Raw genomic sequence first — 17,248 nt, 5'->3', positions numbered from 1 at the left:
TAATGAATGTTATTCCCTTCACCTGTCAGTGGTCATAATGTTATGGCTGATCGGTGTATGATCTACAGTGTGCATGAGCAGTTAAGGGCTGCCTCAGAACAGAAGTAGACCGTTTAGTAGAGTAGAGAAGAGAAAGTATCTGCCAGAGCAATGTTACCAAAATTAATTAGGAGGAGTATATTCAGCTGACCTTTGTCTGATCTGATTGGCATTGTCAAGCGAGGTGTGTCGGCTTTTTGCAGGATTAAAACGGTAGAGATGGTACCCTCAGAGTTTTGGTTCTGACTTGAACACTGAGCGTAACATGCTTCTGTTAAATCCCTGATTTATAAATATGAAATAATCCAGGTTTCTCTCACCCTGAGACATTTTTGTTAAGTCATGTGGGCCTTTTGATGGTATTTTTAGGCTACTCCTGAAGCACAACAGCATTCAAACTGTCAAACAGTCTCATTGAAGTTCTGGACTTATGCGGGTCTATTTACGCATTTACGGTTAATTTTATCACGAGCTACTATTTGTTACAATATCGCCAAAATTAACATTTCATCCAAAATAAGGCTAAATAAAGGATTTCACACAAAGAAGAGCAGATGGTCGGCCCGCTTTCAGTGATGGAACAGAATAAGAAGATGCGGCGGTTGCCAGGTTTGTGAGCTAACCCCCTTTTTCAGTAACGAGACAAAGGAACTAATGGAATTGTTTGCACGCAAGTGTTAAGCTATGGCCTATTCAGTTAGGCTATAATTAGATTTTTGTTATTGTGTAGATAAATTACATTTATTCCTACACATTTACGAGATTATATCAAAACATCATCTGTAATAGCGATATTTTGTACGAGTGTATTGATACAAATTTACTACTGAATGGACGCCTAGTAATTTGCAATTATATGTTGCATCAGTGTTAAAAGAAATACACCTTCAAAAACATTATTTCTAACATTTCTGCATAAAATGCTTAATAATTGATTTTAATATTTGAATAGGCGTCCTTGTCTGACCTTTGTTTGTGCTGCCAAAAACATAAGTGTGCTTCATTGTAGTAAATAAGGTAATTGTTGTTGATAGAGCAGAGTGAAATATTTCCAGGTTTAGTGACAACACAGTTCAAATTAATGGCAGTCACACTAAATTTATAAACAGATATATAGTAGTTCGTTTTCATCTTGCTGTTTACTGTCATGTCAAACCTCCGTCTGGCCACAATTAAACACATTTTCTCTAAATCAGTAGAAGGCGGTTATTAATTTAAAGGATGCGACAATATCTGGCAACCCGGAGACGCAATCTGTGTCAATTGCCTGGCGACGTAGCGCGAATAAAGGCCGTGGTCTATTTCTGACTCCGGCTTTTTTTTTTTTAACGCGCGAGGCTGCCTCTCGCCCCGTTTGTCTCCATGGCGGGTTAATGGTTTATCTTTTATTTCGCCTGTTGCTCGTTTATTTCCGGCCAGCGTTGCGTCGTCGCCGTGTTTCTGCGCCGTAATGACAGGTGATCTCAGGATGACGCCTTTCTCTGTGATCGCTCGATGCAAAAGGTGCACAAGGGAGGTTTCTGTCTTTGTTTTCAGTTTGTTTATACAATAGACCTCAGCCGGATTAACCCCGACTCAGAATGAGAAACAATTCCCCTTCTGAAAGTCGTCATTATTAATAGACAATAATTAATCCTCAGGGGGGGATGCTAATTGGTTAAAGGGTTTAAAGCCACGCACCGACTCGTTGAATTTTGTGATGTCCTATTTTCGCTTGTAGCACGCGGCTCGTTGTGCAGGTTCAGTAGTTTACAGGCAGATTATAAAGCGGTGGAGGAGGTCTGTCTGGCTGCAGATAAAGATGGTGTTTCGGAGTGAGGAGATGTGCTTGGCGCAATTGTTCCTGCAGTCCGGCTCTGAATATGACTGCATCAGTGAGCTGGGGGAGCTGGGGCTGGTCGAGTTCAGAGATGTAAGTAGAGAGGAGGATGCTGCTCCTGCACTCATTTTTAAAAATACGTGGCAAGTCTATCCACCAGTATAAAAGTCTGTGTGCTTCATTCTTGTCCTTACCTTACCTACGTGTGAGGGAGGGGTATCTATCTATCTATCTATCTATCTATCTTATCTGCTTGATTGATTAATGTTTTAACAATGATGAAATATGCCATGATGTATCTTCTTTATTGCACATGCATTGACTGATGCAATAACTTGCAGCCACCTGACCTGTGATGCTCCTCTAATTTCAGCTCAACCCAAGTGTCAGCTCATTCCAGCGGCGCTTTGTCAGCGAAATCAAGAGATGTGAGGAGATGGAGAGGATTCTGGGTAAGAGAGAGAGAGAGCACCTGGTGATGGTTCATTGTGAGGGTGTAGCCTGAGCTGGGGCATACACCTGGAGTCATCAGGGTGTAGTTAGAACAACAAATCTTGTAAAGTAGTCCCTCAGGGATTTAAGATTTCACAGTAATTACCACGGAACAAACATCAGCATATATCTGTGCAGGCTTCCTTCTGAGGGAGATCCAGAAGGCTAACATAGCTGTTCCAGAAGAGGATGAGAGTCCACTCGCTCCTCCCCCCAGACAAGTGCTTGAGATCATGGTAAGAGCCACGTTTTACTAGAAACGTGCCTATTATGTGTGTTGGATTTAGTATGTTTACATGTATGTAAGTATCCTTGTTCTTATCCTGTTAACATGAAACAGAGGTAAACCTTGCTGTTTATATCTCTATACTAAACCATATTTGATTGTCAAAAATCATCAGTATCATGTCTGTATACAAACTTTCATTTTATATCCAACAAATGGAAATATTCTTTGTTTTTCCCAAACTTACACTCGACAGATTTCGAATCTTTGGGATACTCCCAAAACCCAATTATAACTGGAATTGCATGTAACTTTCCATATATTATTTCTACTTCCTATACTTCTTCTAATTTGGGCTACTGAGTGCTGCTTTTATATCTGATATCATATTATAGATTTAAAATTTTCACTCTACCCCGATTCTCAAAACTTTTGTACGCTGTGTAAAACATAAATTACATTTGGAGGCATCAGTTTCAAAATAAGAGCATGTGTACAAAAGACAAGAAAGGTTATCTGTTTGAGCATTAAATGTGTAGTCGTTCTACAGTTCTCAAGTAAATATATGTCAATACTATAAGCAAATTATTAGATTTATTTTGTCTTTAAATCAGGGTTGTACATCAAATATTTTACCTTTTTTATGGCAAGTGTGTCAATATAGAATTACATTCTTAGTTTAATTAAGTAAGTAGTTTATTTACGTAGTACATAGTTTAAAAAATCATAAAGACTGCTGCAGAGATGGGTCACATAGGATTAATGGCAGTTATGGCTTTTTTCTTATCTCTGTGTACATTTTTTAATTAAACTGATAGATTAAAAAATTCTCGATATTGGCATATAACCTAACATGCTTCTTTTCACTTGTTCCCTGTGTTGCTGCTCAGGAGCAGCTCCAGAGGCTGGAGATGGAGCTCAGCGAGGTCGCCCGAAACAAAGACAAGCTGCAGAGGAACCTGCTGGAGCTCACCGAGTACACGCACATGCTGAAGATCACACGGACCTTCATACACAGCCGCTCCAGAGTGAGTGTGTTTCTGTTCGGCTGCTTGTTTATCACACACACACACACACACACACACACACACACACACACACACACACACACACACACCGCTTGTCATATATTGCTTTTTTTCCAGCCCTGCTCTGATTTGCATCTCAGGCAAAGTGCTCCCCTTCACCTCGCCTGCAGCATCTTGTTGTCTTGTCGCAGACGTGTTTAGTTTCCCCGGGTGATGGATGTGGAACTAGTGCTGATGTTAATTAATGACACGGCTACAGAGCAACTGTTACACCTGACTCATCCAGGCTGCCATATTGAGAATAAGCACAGAGAATATATGAGACAGGCATTTATGAGAATAAACATCACATCCCAGTGTGTGAACACCACATCAGCTTTGTGTTGAGCCATGCAGGGAGCAGCTAATTCCAGCTGTCATGAGTGAAACCTGCTCCTTTTTATAATTAGCATGAGGCTCTTGGTCCCCAGTATGAAGAATTCCCCACCATGGAGACGGACTCGGTGACCGGATGCACCGGCATGCAGAGACTCGGAGCCAAGCTGGGGTGAGCGGCAATATGCGACACTTGCATCCACGCAGCAGATGAACCTTTGACCTTTGACCTGATCCGATCTCTGCCGGCTGCAGGTTTGTTTCAGGTCTCATCCAGCGGGTGAAGGTGGAGGCTTTTGAGCGGATGTTGTGGAGAGTTTGTAAAGGCTACACCATCCTCAGCTACGCAGAGCTGGATGAGACCCTCGCTGACCTCGACACTGTGAGTTAATCTGCCTTTAGATTTAATAGTTTTTGTCATTTTACATAAGAGATTTCTGCATTTGTGTTTGTATAATTGCTTTTCTCACTGGTGTGGACTTGAGGAGGCTCTGTTGGCAGAGATGTTGTCATGTGTTTCTATGCACCAATCAGAGTCCAGAAGCATTTAAACCAAAATGATGACAGCTCCTGGGGTTGTTTGCTCAGATTGCTTATGTAAATCTTGGTTTGAATAGCTTGCTCCACTTTGGATCGGGATCCTGGTCAGATGATACCCTTATGTGTCATCTTTTTCTATTTTAAAGCTTACCGTTGCTGCTTTTATTGTCAGTTACTTCATTAAATCTTAAAAATGTGGATGTTGGTTAATTTGCTCTCTGCCGCTTATTTCTGTATTCAGACAAAAATCATTTGTGAGTCACATTAAAAGGCACATCAATCTGTAACACAGCTGTAATACCACAGCAATTAATTGTAGTTATTTTAGCTGTTTTAAATTTAAAAAAATATGTACCTTTATTTTACGAGAAATGATCCCATTAAGATACAACATCTATTTCACGAGGGATTCCTGGCCAAGACAGCCGGATTAAAAGTCTATTAAAAGAACAAACAGACTAAAACAAGCAGAAATGACATCAAACAATAAATTAACAGCGTTCAGCCATAAGACTTTCACTTGTCAAATGATTCATAATCCTGTTTTTATAATCCTCCAAGCTTATAAATGTAAGATGATGTGTCCATGTGACTGAAGGCTGCAGCCACGTAATGTTTGAGGACTGAAGGAGAGAATATAAATAAGAAGGCAGTTCATGTGTCATCTTGTAAAGGAAGATGTAACAGTGTTACATCCTACGGTTGTATAATGAAGACAAACTTTCTCATACAAGATGCAGTGACGTGCGAAAGCAGACACAAATAACGACACCGCACGAAACACTGAGTGCAACATTTTCATTGAAGATGAGGTAGCATTTAAAGAATATCACCGCAGTCAATAACTCATAAAACGTCACTTGAATGAGCTTTAAAGTTACAGGCTCTTTTTGAAAGGTAAACCTTATAATACACAAAAGGACTCTGATTCTATAACTAGACTCACAGCTGGATTGGAAGTGGATAAAATGGCATCAAACCTCATCCTCTATCACCACAGTTTTAAAGAAGCAGCTTTTCGTTAGAGTTTTGTGCTCTTAATAAACAACCAAATAACTAAATAAACCTAATAATGACCCAGATTTAGCTGCAATTTCTATGAAATAATGCTGAAGTACTTAATGACAAGCACAGCCTTATGTAATCTTGTAATTGTGGTAGTTATAAATGTGACCGTAATTTGTTATTGTCACCACTAACCTGCCTGATCTGTGCTGTTTCAGGGTGAGATAAGCAAAAATGTCGTGTTCCTCATCTCTTTCTGGGGAGACCAGATCGGACAGAAAGTCCAGAAAATCTGCGATTGGTAAGAAACAACATCCTCACCTTTTCTACCTGTTTTTTCCCCCTACATCATCAGCCTTAATGTCTGTCCTTGTTGCCCTTAGTTACCACTGCCATCTTTATCCGCACCCCGAGAACGATGAGGAGCGAGCAGACGTGTTGGACAGCTTAAGGACACGCATCCAAGACCTGAACAATGTAGGACTCATGAAGCCTCATAAAGGAGCATTTCTCATTGTCACACATGCTCACAGAGTTTGTAGTAACTGTCGCGATCCTCCAGGTGCTGCACCGCACTGAGGACTACCTGAGGCAGGTCCTGCAGAAGGCCTCGGAGTCGGCCTACACCTGGGTTGTGCAGGTGAAGAAGATGAAGGCGATCTACCACATCCTGAACCTCTGCAGCTTCGACGTCACCAACAAGTGTCTGATCGCGGAGGTGTGGTGTCCTGTTAGTGACCTGGCAAACCTGCGGGGGGCGCTAGAGGAGGGCTCGGTGAGTGAAAGAAGAGTATGGCAGATTTTTTTTGTGATTGTGATGATTAAAAACTATTTTACTTCCATTGATGGGAATATTCTTTATTTAGGGACGACATTATATATATATATTACAGTGCATTAATACAAAGCAGTTTTAGTTCCTGTCATCGACATATTTTTCTGATTTAAAGAACGTTGTACAGTTTGGGAGAGGTTTAGTGTGCATATAGAAGCAATAAGTAGTATATCAGGGGGAGACTTGAGAGAAAGACAAAAGCAAAACCCAACAAAAAATACAACCAATGAGGCTTTCCGCAAAAACTAAACTAAAAGAAAAACAGTTATTTATTCAATACCTCCATGTGGTCCAGCATTTAATAAACACGTTTCCGGAGATGTAGACAAAAAGTCAGGAAGCAACCAGCGCCTTGTGATCGCTTCTTTACCAGCAGAGATCAAAATAACCAAACAGATATTTATCAGGTCGCCCTGCCTGAAAATCAGCACCTTCTAAAAATAATTTCAGGGACAGACGAGTGTTAAAGCTGCCTGGCTTCATCATTTTAATTTTTTTTCATAAATCAGTGCTATTGCTCTCCCTTTATGTCTGCAGATATAATGCAACATACAGGTAGCCGACTCTATAGACAGGCACATTACCAAATGTGACAATGCAGTGTTTAACTGCCATTTCCATTTCCTGAAAAGTAGTGGTTTTGGAGATACAAGGTTCCTGCCCAACAGCAGCAATATACTTTCCAGTGCCTTGTGAAACTCTGTCCAGAAAGGGCACCCCCAAAACACATGCAAGTGATCAGCCTCTCGAGATCCACACTAGCTCCATCATTTGGCATCTCCTCTGGCAAAATGTGTTTTCTGTTGAGGTGTAATAAAGAAATGTAAAACACTTCCACACAAACTCCCACCACATGTGAGACAACAAACATCTAAATCATCAATGGATATTGAAAGATTACCTTCTTTTTCCTATTTCTTTATTGTATTCTGTAGTGTGGGACTTTTTTTGTCAAGAGGCCTTTGTACTATTTAGATCAAATATTCTCCGTATTGGATCATTAAAGTCTGTTTCATTTCATCATGTCGTCATGTTGGGAATACACTTCAGACTGACAGAACACTATCTCTAATTTCACACCATGCTCAGTTCTCCTCTTAGTGACAGTCAAATTAAACAAAATGTGTAGTTGGACTCCATGAAAACAGTTTAAATGATGTCACAGACATGTAGTGCATTTTCTGTTCTGTGACGTTATCTCAGCTGCAGCTGTGTGAAAAAGTGGTTCAGCAGCACCTGCAGGAACATCTGGTATAAGAGAAATGAAAATAAATTAAATACATTTGCGTAATTGCTTATGTTTGATTGGTACGTTAAAGCAGCTCTCTAAAAACATAGCAGCAAAATTGCAGCCAATCAAGCTTAATTTTTGGTGGAAGAAAGTCACTGTTTGTGATGAGTGTTTTACAAATTGCAAAGCCTTAATAGTTAATTATAAAGAGGGTTTTTGCTGGTTATAAAGATAAAGTCTGGCTTGTTTATCAGCTGGTAAGCACTCAAACTGTAAAATATCATTCAACTGTTTTTACCCCCTCAATACTGGCAGCAGGAGGATCGGATGACTACCTATCCTGAACCACTTTATGTGTCATGTTTCTTTTTTTCATTATCGGCTGTATCATCTTTGACCATCAATATGTGCCAGCAAGTTCTTCTCCTTCAGGCTGCTTATTTGATATTATTTTAGATAACATTTCTTACCCAGAATGCACCAGAATATCACTGAGACTCATACAAACATTTGACAGGAGATCGGATGAGAACAAAGAGCGATGGGGAAAATGGATGAGTAAATGTTTTCGTGGGCGTTTCTAAACCGACGTTTGATTCATTGCTGATTTCAGTGTATTTTTGTTGTTTTTTCTTCACAGAGAAAAGGTGATGCCACTGTACCGTCCTTTGTCAACCGCATCCCGAGTACAGACACCCCTCCTACGCTCTTGAGAACTAACAAGTTCACATCAGGCTTTCAGAGCATCGTGGAGGCGTACGGGGTGGGGGACTATCGCGAGGTAAGCCCAGGTAAGAACTCGTCCTGCAAAGACATTTTAAAGCTTTTTCTTTGTTATGTGCAGCTTAGCAGAAGTTCAGATTGAGTGCACTGAGTCTGTCTCTTTCATCTGCAGCTCCCTACACCATCATCACATTCCCCTTCCTGTTTGCTGTGATGTTCGGCGACCTAGGGCACGGGACGGTAATGAGTCTCTTCGCCTTGTGGATGGTGCTGACGGAAAAGAAGCAGAAGAAGAAACGCTCCAGTAATGAGGTCGGAATAAGTCGCTCTTATAATCCATAATAGAGGCGGAGTGAATTTAAATGAGTTTTTGCTAATAGCTGCGTCTCTGTTGGTGTCAGATATGGACGACGTTCTTCAACGGACGTTACATCATTTTAATGATGGGGCTTTTCTCGATCTACACCGGGCTGATTTACAACGACTGTTTCTCCAAGTCTCTTAATATATTCGGCTCTGGCTGGAGCGTCAAGGCTATGTTCGCAAATCAGCAGTGGACGTGAGTTAAACACTTTTTTGTTTGCAGTTCAGTTTAGTTTGTGCTTTTCTAATTGATACACGTGTTCTTTTACATCGCAGAAACAAAACGCTCCAATCAAACGCTCTGCTCACATTAGACCCTAACGTCAGTGGTGTTTTCAGTGGACCGTACCCATTCGGCATCGATCCTGTAAGTAAATGCACTCAGACTTAAAAGTCTGAAATCTAATTAGACTTATCCTCGAATCATTTTGACTGAGATGCTTTTTGTCGTTCATTTAGATTTGGAACATGGCAGTGAACCGGCTGTCCTTCCTCAACTCCTACAAGATGAAGATGTCAGTAGTAATCGGGGTCGTCCACATGAGCTTTGGAGTGGTGCTGAGCGTCTTCAATCACCTGTGAGTGGCTCCAGATTAAAGTCCCTGGCAGTAACCTTACATAAATTGTGTGTATGTGCTTACAGCAGGGGCATCCATCAGTGTCAGCGACAACACGTGCAGATAAGATTGTTTTGGAGAGCGTACAATGAATAAGATGTATGTCATTATTCTTTGCATTGTACAGGCCTGTGGGTAATTTAATTACAGTGCAAGTATTTTCTAAATCACTACAACTGTCAAAGCTGTTGTTTTTATATTTGTATTGTAGCATATTGGACAGCTGGGATAGGCTCCAGCCCCCCTGTGACCCTGAACAGGATAAGCAGTATAGATAATGGATGGATGGATGTAGCAAATAGGTGCAGTGGTTTGAACCCGATTCTGACGTAGGGGATTTTTCTGTGTGGAGTCTGTGTGACTCTAAAATTGCCCTTAGGTGCGAACGTTGTCTGTCTCTGTGTGTCAGCCCTGTGATTGACTGGCAATCAGTACAGGGTGTAACCCCGCCTCTCGCCCATTGACAGCTGGGATAGGCTCCAGTCCCCTGTGACCCTGAACAGGACAAGCGGTATACATAATGGATGGATGTAGCAACCTAATAACAACTGCCAGAATTGACCAGCATCAGTGTTTCTACCTGATGAAAATAAACACGAATGATTGAGTGAAATATCTTGGCTTACTTTAGCAAAGCTCTGAGCTAAATGTTAAATTAGCTTGCTAAAATGATCACAATTACATTGCTGATATTAAGCACGCATAATGTGTATCATGGTCGCCATTGTGCTCTAGCATGCTAACTGTTGCTTATAAGCACTAATCACAAAGTATAACTGAGGCTGTATTTGAAAGTATTTGAAAACTGGATAAATGTACCTGATTATAAGTCTTGGGTTCAAACTTAATCCAATTAAATATAAAAGGGTTATGTACTGTACGTCTATCAATATATAAAGATACTAGCACTCATGGTGAGTGTAGAGGAAAAGCCAAAGATCACCAAAATTATTAGAATTCATTGTCTGGGGACAGATAAGGTCTGTATAAAATATCCTGACTATCCATCAAATATCCAATATAGATCCAATCTATAGAGCCTGGCAGCATGTGGGACTAGAAACACAATAGTGGGTAATATGTTCCTTCATTAACTTGAATAATAGCAATGTAGTTTATTTTGAGTCAGGCTCAGATACAAGCTCATGTTGCTATAAATAGTCACCAGACGACCAAATCCTCACTTGGAAATAGTCTCCTGCAAAAAATATTCCCTCCTGTTGGTTTTATGTTGGAATTTGTTGACAAAAACAAAATTAGAAAGAATATTGGCAGCCTATTACTCAAAGAAGCTGTCAAAAATGCCTCGTTAGCAACCCCAACATGGAGTCATATCTGGAGATAATACATGCATTATCAGTTAGTACACTGTTAATAATTAATTTGTAGAGTTAACTGAGTTCCCCGTCATTTACAGCAAGACTTTTCAAAATGTTAAATCTGTCTCTTGTATTTAGCTCTAAATTACAGGCAAGAATACAATTCAGCAATGCTGGAGAATGCAGTTTCCAACAACTACATTGATGTTTACTTGACATTGAGGGCAACTCAGTTTCATTCATATTTTAGGAACTTTATTTATAAAAATACTAATATAGGAATGAATTCATGGGCTATTGACTTCATATTCTACTTTAGAACCTTTGCTTAATTTCCACTTTGATGAGTACCTAATTACATTGTTGATACTGTTTTTTTTTAAATCATAGTTCAATCAATCAATCAATTTTTGTATAGCGCCAAATCATAACCAGAGTTATCTCGAGACACTTTACAAAAGGAGCAGGTCTAGACCGACTCTTTGTTATGTTATTTAAAGAGAGGCCCAACATGAATCAACATGAGTAGCAATTAGCAATATTTGGCACATTGGCGAGGAAAAAACTTCCTTTTAACAGGCAGAAACCTCGAGCAGAACCAGACTCATGTTGAACAGCCATCTGCCTCGACTGGGTGGGCCAAAAATGGGATAGAAGGAGATGCAGGATATAGACAGGCAAAGAGAGCAACAACATGTTATCCTAACATATGTCCTTGTTACATGAACAACAACAGACACAATACTTATGGTTACAATGCCAATAATAGTTGTGTATTACATATATAATGTATCAATAAGTGTGCTATACTGTGTGATATTGGCATTGGTGCACATTCCCGTTAAAATATCACACATAGATTTTTCATTTAAGTATTTTTGCTTCAGATCTTTATTACTAACTTCATTGCTTTGTTTTGAACTCTTAATTGATTCAAATTGAGGGGTCCAATTATTAACATCACTCCCTTATCACTTTTTCTTTTTATTCCCACACTTTCTTTCTCCCTTCAGGCACTTTCGACAGAAATTTAATGTCTATCTGCTGTTTCTTCCTGAGCTGCTCTTCCTGCTCTGTCTCTTTGGCTACCTGGTCCTCATGATTATCTACAAGTGGTTGGCATTCGGAGCCCGAGACTCCAGCCAGGCTCCCAGCATCCTCATCCACTTCATCAACATGTTCGTCATGCAGGGGAAGGATATCACGCCTCTTTACCCAGGACAGGTTTGTGTTCACGATATCATCTGAATAAATATCAGCTCTTGATGCATTCTGATCCTTGTTAATACATGTTTGTTATCCTGACTCCACAGACTGGGCTGCAAATTTTCTTAGTTTTAATAGCTTTGCTGTCAGTTCCCGTGCTGCTGTTAGGAAAACCTCTTTACCTGTATTGGCTGTACCGTGGAGGCAAAGGCCTGCGCAGACGCAGGGTACGTGTAATCAGACGTATTTGAAAGTTATCTAAAATATTTCTATTAATTGGCAATACTTGTTAAAATCAATGCTGTGTTCTCATCTCAGGGTTATGAGCGGGTGAGGCGTGTAAGTGAGGATGACAATTCAACACCGGTATCCTATGAAGAGGATGAAGAGGAGGGACTTGATGAAATGCCAAGCAGAGAAGCTCTTCCCAAGCAGGTCAGAGGTCACCTTGTATCCTGTTGTTATATGTTTAATGTTGTTTTTAAAGCTGCTGGATCTTTACATGCCCTCCCATTCTTCCCTAATATTACACTATTATAGTGGATTTGGTCTATTGTTGCATCAGTGTTTTGCTTCTCCCTGGCGCTCTGCTTGATTTGTTTCATTATGCAGATTTCATTGCTTTTGTTGTTATTTCAGGGTGTTGTTCTGTTGTCTTTGTATTTCTAAACCTGTCAGAACTTCTTGCCAAAAGAATGCTGTTAAAAATAAGCTGGCCGACTAACACAGGCACACACACAGAAATGTTGATTGATGTGTGCTGCACTAAAAACAAAGAAATGAAGGGAAATGTGTCAGATCACAAAAAAGAATACCTGAATAATGTATGCTGTATTATTTAAGTCTGATATCTTATATCTTACTTGAACTGTTTTGCAGTTTGACTTTGCAGATGTGCTCCTGCATCAGGCCATTCACACCATAGAGTACTGCCTGGGCTGCATTTCCAACACGGCATCATACCTGCGTCTCTGGGCGCTCAGCTTGGCTCATGCTCGTAAGTGCAGACACAAAAAGTAGTCCCCCCCTGTCCTGTCTAAACATCTTTATTCACTTTTTCACACTGCATTTTTTCAGAGCTGTCAGAGGTTTTGTGGTCCATGGTGATGCGTCTGGGTCTGAGGATGACCACGAGAGTAGGAGTTGCGTTTCTAGTCCCTGTGTTCGCCCTCTTCGCCACGCTCACTGTGTCCATCCTACTCGTCATGGAGGGCCTGTCAGCATTCCTCCATGCTCTCCGACTTCACTGGTGAGTCCCATTATACAAACTAATCCGGATGTTCACAATCATCCTGCAGCTCTGAAGTATCGTAGAAAAACAGTTATAGGAGTGAAGGCATTAAATTGTGATGATTAATCTGATTAATCATTTGGCCTTTTAAGTGTCAGAAAGCAGTGCAGAACGCCTTTCGCAATTCCCGAAAATAAAAGATGATGTCATTTTTTTATCTTTTTGAACCACCTAAAGACATTCAGTTTACCAGCAGAGAAGACCATGAAACCATTTCTCTGGGAGAGGGTGATTTGGGGCATTGTTGCCTTAAAAAGTACTTGTACTAGTACAATTGACAAAATAACACAACAACTATCTTTTTATCAACTTGTTTTTTTCTCTACATTTTTTCTTCATTGAAGGGCAACAATTTAGCTAAATTATGCTTTTTCTAAGGTAATTTGACTGTTATATATACCTGACACTGTAAGGATTGAATAAGAGCTTCAGTATTGAGTGTTTAAGTAAGGGATAATGTATAGTGAGCAGGTCGTATTTGCGAAATGTAACCCCATCAGGGTGAGCAGTCTTTTCTCGCCCTGATGGGGTTGTTCCGCAAAACAACCTGCTCACTATACATTGTCCAGCATATTAAACAGCTTTTTACTTACAAAATCAATTATTTAACACAAAATATTAATTTGGAAATGATTTTATTAATTTAAAAAAGATTATCTATTCCGTTTTCTGTTAAAATAGACCATTACACTCACAGTGAGAGTGGCGTCCATAGCAACGGTTAACTCTGTTGAACTAACCAAGCTGTTATTACTCACATTAAAATGAGCTAACCTAGCTGTTATAACTCACATTAAAATCAGCTAAGCTAGCTGTTATTACTCACATTAAAATGAGCTAACCTAGCTGTTATTACTCACATTAAAATGAGCTAAGCTAGCTGTTTTTACTCACATTAAAATGAGTTAAGCTAGCTGTTTTTACTCACATTAAAATTAGCTAAGCTAGCTGTTATTACTCACATTAAAATGAGCTAAGCTAGCTGTTTTACTCAAGATAAAATTAGCTAACCTAGCTCTTTTTACTCACATTAAAATTTGCTAACCTAGCTGTTTTTACTCACGTTAAAATGAGTTAACCGAGCTAATATTACATACATTAAAATAACCTAACCTAGCTTTTATTTCTCACATTAAAATGAGCTAAGCTAGCTGTTTTTACTCGCATTAGTTACATTACAAAACATTAACATTAAACATTTCCACTGATGGTGAAGTAATACACGTTGAACATGACCGCAGGAATCACCTGATTGAGTTATTTTGTCTCGTCACTGTCATAGTCTGTTGTCGTTTTCTTTTCCATTCACCGTCTTTAAACACCGCCGTATCCTGTACCGTGTTCTGTTTAACGTTTACTTCATGTGCCGTCTTCATATTTTTAGATCTCCTGTCGTAGCCTTCAGTTTATGCATCATTTAACCTTTATTGCTTTCTCTCCGCTGTTTTGCCTCTTTTCTTTTTTCCCCTCTGTAAACAAGCCGACTTCAAACTTACCGGACTTCTTTCAGCGGATTGATATGTTTACAGTTCCTCCATTGTGTGATTAGAGTAGCATCCCTAGCATCGGTCTGTTCTTCATAACAATGGTCTGTTATCGAGAAATAACAGAGCTCGGAATGCCATAATTAACCGTATGAATCAGAATCAAGTATTTAACACAGCCGTGTAATATAGTAAAATAACAGGACTCACATATTAACCTAACTGTCAGTATTTAATCTTCCATCATTAACATGTCGTGCTTGCTCTAATGTTTGATTTCAGGGTGGAGTTTCAGAACAAATTCTACCACGGAACCGGTGTCAAGTTTGTGCCCTTCGACTTCTCCCTTCTGCCCTCCGTTTTCGAACAAGACGGCTTGCTTTAAAAATAAGGACTCTGAGGTAGTGCGTGTGAGTGGAAGCAGACTTTATAATTGGGAAGGATGCTGGAAGTTGGAGCAATTCACACTGTGATAACGACAACAAACCTTCAAGACAACAGATTGAAACTCACTCTTGTAGCAACGTTTTTCACCATGACGATTTTTAAAATGTTATCGGCTGTGCTGACTGCCTTACTACTGTACCCAGCAACCCTCTGAGTATACAGAGGCTCAAATTCTTCTTCTGTTAATTTAATTTTGTAGGCGGGATTTCACTCAGCCCTACTTTTCACACCTGTTGGGTGAATTCAAACATTTTATTCGCATTGTGCTGTGTTAACTGCTTTTGTATTACTTACAACATGGTATTTAAATTTAAAAGTTACACAGCGCAATGTGAAGTTAAAATACACAACAATATTTATTGAAAACCATATCGAGCATCCTGATAGTAGTGCCATAAAGATTTATTTCTGATGAAGATATGGGGATGCCTTTGGGTTTTTTAAAACTGCGCCTCCACGTGACAAAAGCAAACCTGTGGGCATCAAAATCTAACGAAAAATTATAAACATTACAACCTTTGTGAGACTTATTGTCACCAAGCACTTTGCAGAAATGATTGTACAATAAAAAGTTTTCACTAATGACTGTCATGATGCCAAATGAAAATAATCTTTAACCGTTAGCTCTTTGCTTATTTACTTATTAGTGCATTTATTTAAATGTAACCTCCCCTGTAATCGATAAAAAAAGATCAAAAACTCAAGAAAAAGCGAAGAAGCCTTAGCTCTTTCTTTGATGATACTGCTTGTTGCATTTGTTAATGATATTTAATCATGGTATTTATTTACATTTTTGTCTGTACAAGAGTCTAATATTTTACCATTTTGATGTGTTGAATAAAGGTTTCAAGAAACGCAAGCAAAAAAGCATTCCTGTTTGTTTTATTAGCTCCTTTAATCTTTTATTATGGTGACAAGTAGATAATTGATAAAAACAATTACAAATCTTGAGCTGTTACACTTTAAACATTGCTATTTTAACAACACACTTTTGCAGATAATTTTTAGCAATTTCTAGGACAAATCTCACCATTCAAGGTCTTTTTAAAATGACATTTAAATCAAAAATGTGAGCATTAAACTCGTATAAAAGCATCCTTTTCCTGTGTGAAATCCAAGCCATCCATCTATAGAGGAATGTAGCAGGAGTAGGCGGGGTAATCACATACACTCATAATTTGAAGAAGTACTTTCTATTTTTATGGCTCGGCTGTATTACGCTTTGGTTGGAGCCTCTTTTGTAACAGCTTGAATTGGTGATGTGGCTCAAGAGAAAGATTCAACACAAAACACAAAACAGTATGGAAATGTTAACCACATAACGTAAAAGTGACATGTATTATTATGAGCCATTATTAGCTGTCTTGTATCAACCTATTGAGGATCTAATGGACAAAGTTATGATAATCATATTATAATCAATATTTTATACAAACACTAAATATTTTGGAGAATGTATAGCAAAAGAGGTACCCTATGAACATAACCTTTTTAATAATTCAATCTTAAACATCTGACTTTTTTTAATTTAACTATTTCATTGTATTTTTGTTAGGGCTTACTATTAAAATGAATATTTACACTCTTTTTTTGTTGGCAGTACGCCTCTTTTAGTACACTGTTGTAATGATGGAGAAAATCTCAGTGAATGCCAGACACACAAACACACACACAAACGCACGCACACAGACCTGCACCCATATGCTACAATCCTGTGATAAGGACGTCATCATGATCCCCCCCCTCTCTCTCACATCCACAGGCTTTATTATAACACGCAGTCAAAGTGCAGGCTCACCGTTGTATAGTTTCATGAAATAAAGTGAATATTATGTAGTTCATCCTAGCGAAAACATTTAACTACCTGGATTTTTTAAAAACTATCTCAGGGTTAAGGTGGACTCTGGCAAAGCTTCATCAAACAGCTGCAAGCTAACAGTAGCTTTAGCGGAGAGGATACAGTGCAGTGCATCTGGCTCACTCACGCAGCTAGCTAACCTAACGGTAACGGTACAGCTGTTGCAGTGGGCTAACTCCACAGAAACTGCACTGAATCACCGTCCATCCCGCTTGAGTAACGTTACCGTCCGAGAAGAGGAAATGAACGAGCTGGTGAAGAGTTTGCCCTCGCCGACTCTCCCGGGGCTCCTCCTGCCGGGGTCGGACACCTACAAAGGCTGGCTCTTTAAATGGACCAACTACCTAAAG

At 39.5% G+C, this 17,248-nt stretch overlaps 1 protein-coding gene across 2 annotated transcripts; it reads left to right on the top strand.

Moving 5' to 3' along the window:
* Positions 1 to 1,603: 1,603 nt before the first annotated feature.
* atp6v0a2a (ATPase H+ transporting V0 subunit a2a) lies at positions 1,604 to 15,888 on the top strand. 2 transcript variants are annotated; one of them, XM_069672905.1, is made up of 20 exons: positions 1,604 to 1,951; positions 2,232 to 2,310; positions 2,489 to 2,586; positions 3,467 to 3,604; positions 4,075 to 4,151; positions 4,235 to 4,361; positions 5,743 to 5,825; positions 5,908 to 6,001; positions 6,087 to 6,299; positions 8,231 to 8,381; positions 8,486 to 8,625; positions 8,715 to 8,872; positions 8,953 to 9,043; positions 9,136 to 9,254; positions 11,626 to 11,836; positions 11,926 to 12,045; positions 12,137 to 12,253; positions 12,698 to 12,815; positions 12,896 to 13,067; positions 14,876 to 15,888. In XM_069672905.1, the coding sequence occupies exons 1-20, from the start codon at positions 1,841 to 1,843 to the stop codon at positions 14,976 to 14,978; spliced, it is 2,520 nt and encodes an 839-aa protein (XP_069529006.1). In that variant the 5' UTR covers positions 1,604 to 1,840; the 3' UTR covers positions 14,979 to 15,888. The 2 variants fall into 2 exon arrangements, with proteins under 2 accessions (XP_069529006.1, XP_069529005.1); XM_069672904.1 differs by having other exon boundaries at positions 4,054 to 4,151.
* Positions 15,889 to 17,248: the final 1,360 nt, after the last annotated feature.

Source organism: Semicossyphus pulcher, unplaced genomic scaffold (genome assembly GCF_022749685.1).
Source record: "Semicossyphus pulcher isolate SPU_LCO1_2020_fin unplaced genomic scaffold, fSemPul1.0.p SCAF_22, whole genome shotgun sequence".
Classification (NCBI taxonomy): Eukaryota; Metazoa; Chordata; class Actinopteri; order Labriformes; family Labridae; genus Semicossyphus; species Semicossyphus pulcher.
Note: the sequence above shows the minus strand (reverse complement) of the source record. Positions and strands in the feature narration are given on the sequence as shown.

What these genes read in the sequence shown, in the direction of transcription:
- atp6v0a2a (XM_069672904.1), top strand. Translation starts at nt 1,841, where the DNA reads ATGGTGTTTCGGAGTGAGGAGATGTGCTTGGCGCAATTGTTCCTGCAG. An exon ending in GGCTGGTCGAGTTCAGAGAT is followed by an intron (nt 1,952 to 2,231) that starts GTAAGTAGAGAG and finishes CTCTAATTTCAG; the next exon opens with CTCAACCCAAGTGTCAGCTC. An exon ending in TCATACACAGCCGCTCCAGA is followed by an intron (nt 3,605 to 4,053) that starts GTGAGTGTGTTT and finishes TTTTATAATTAG; the next exon opens with CATGAGGCTCTTGGTCCCCA.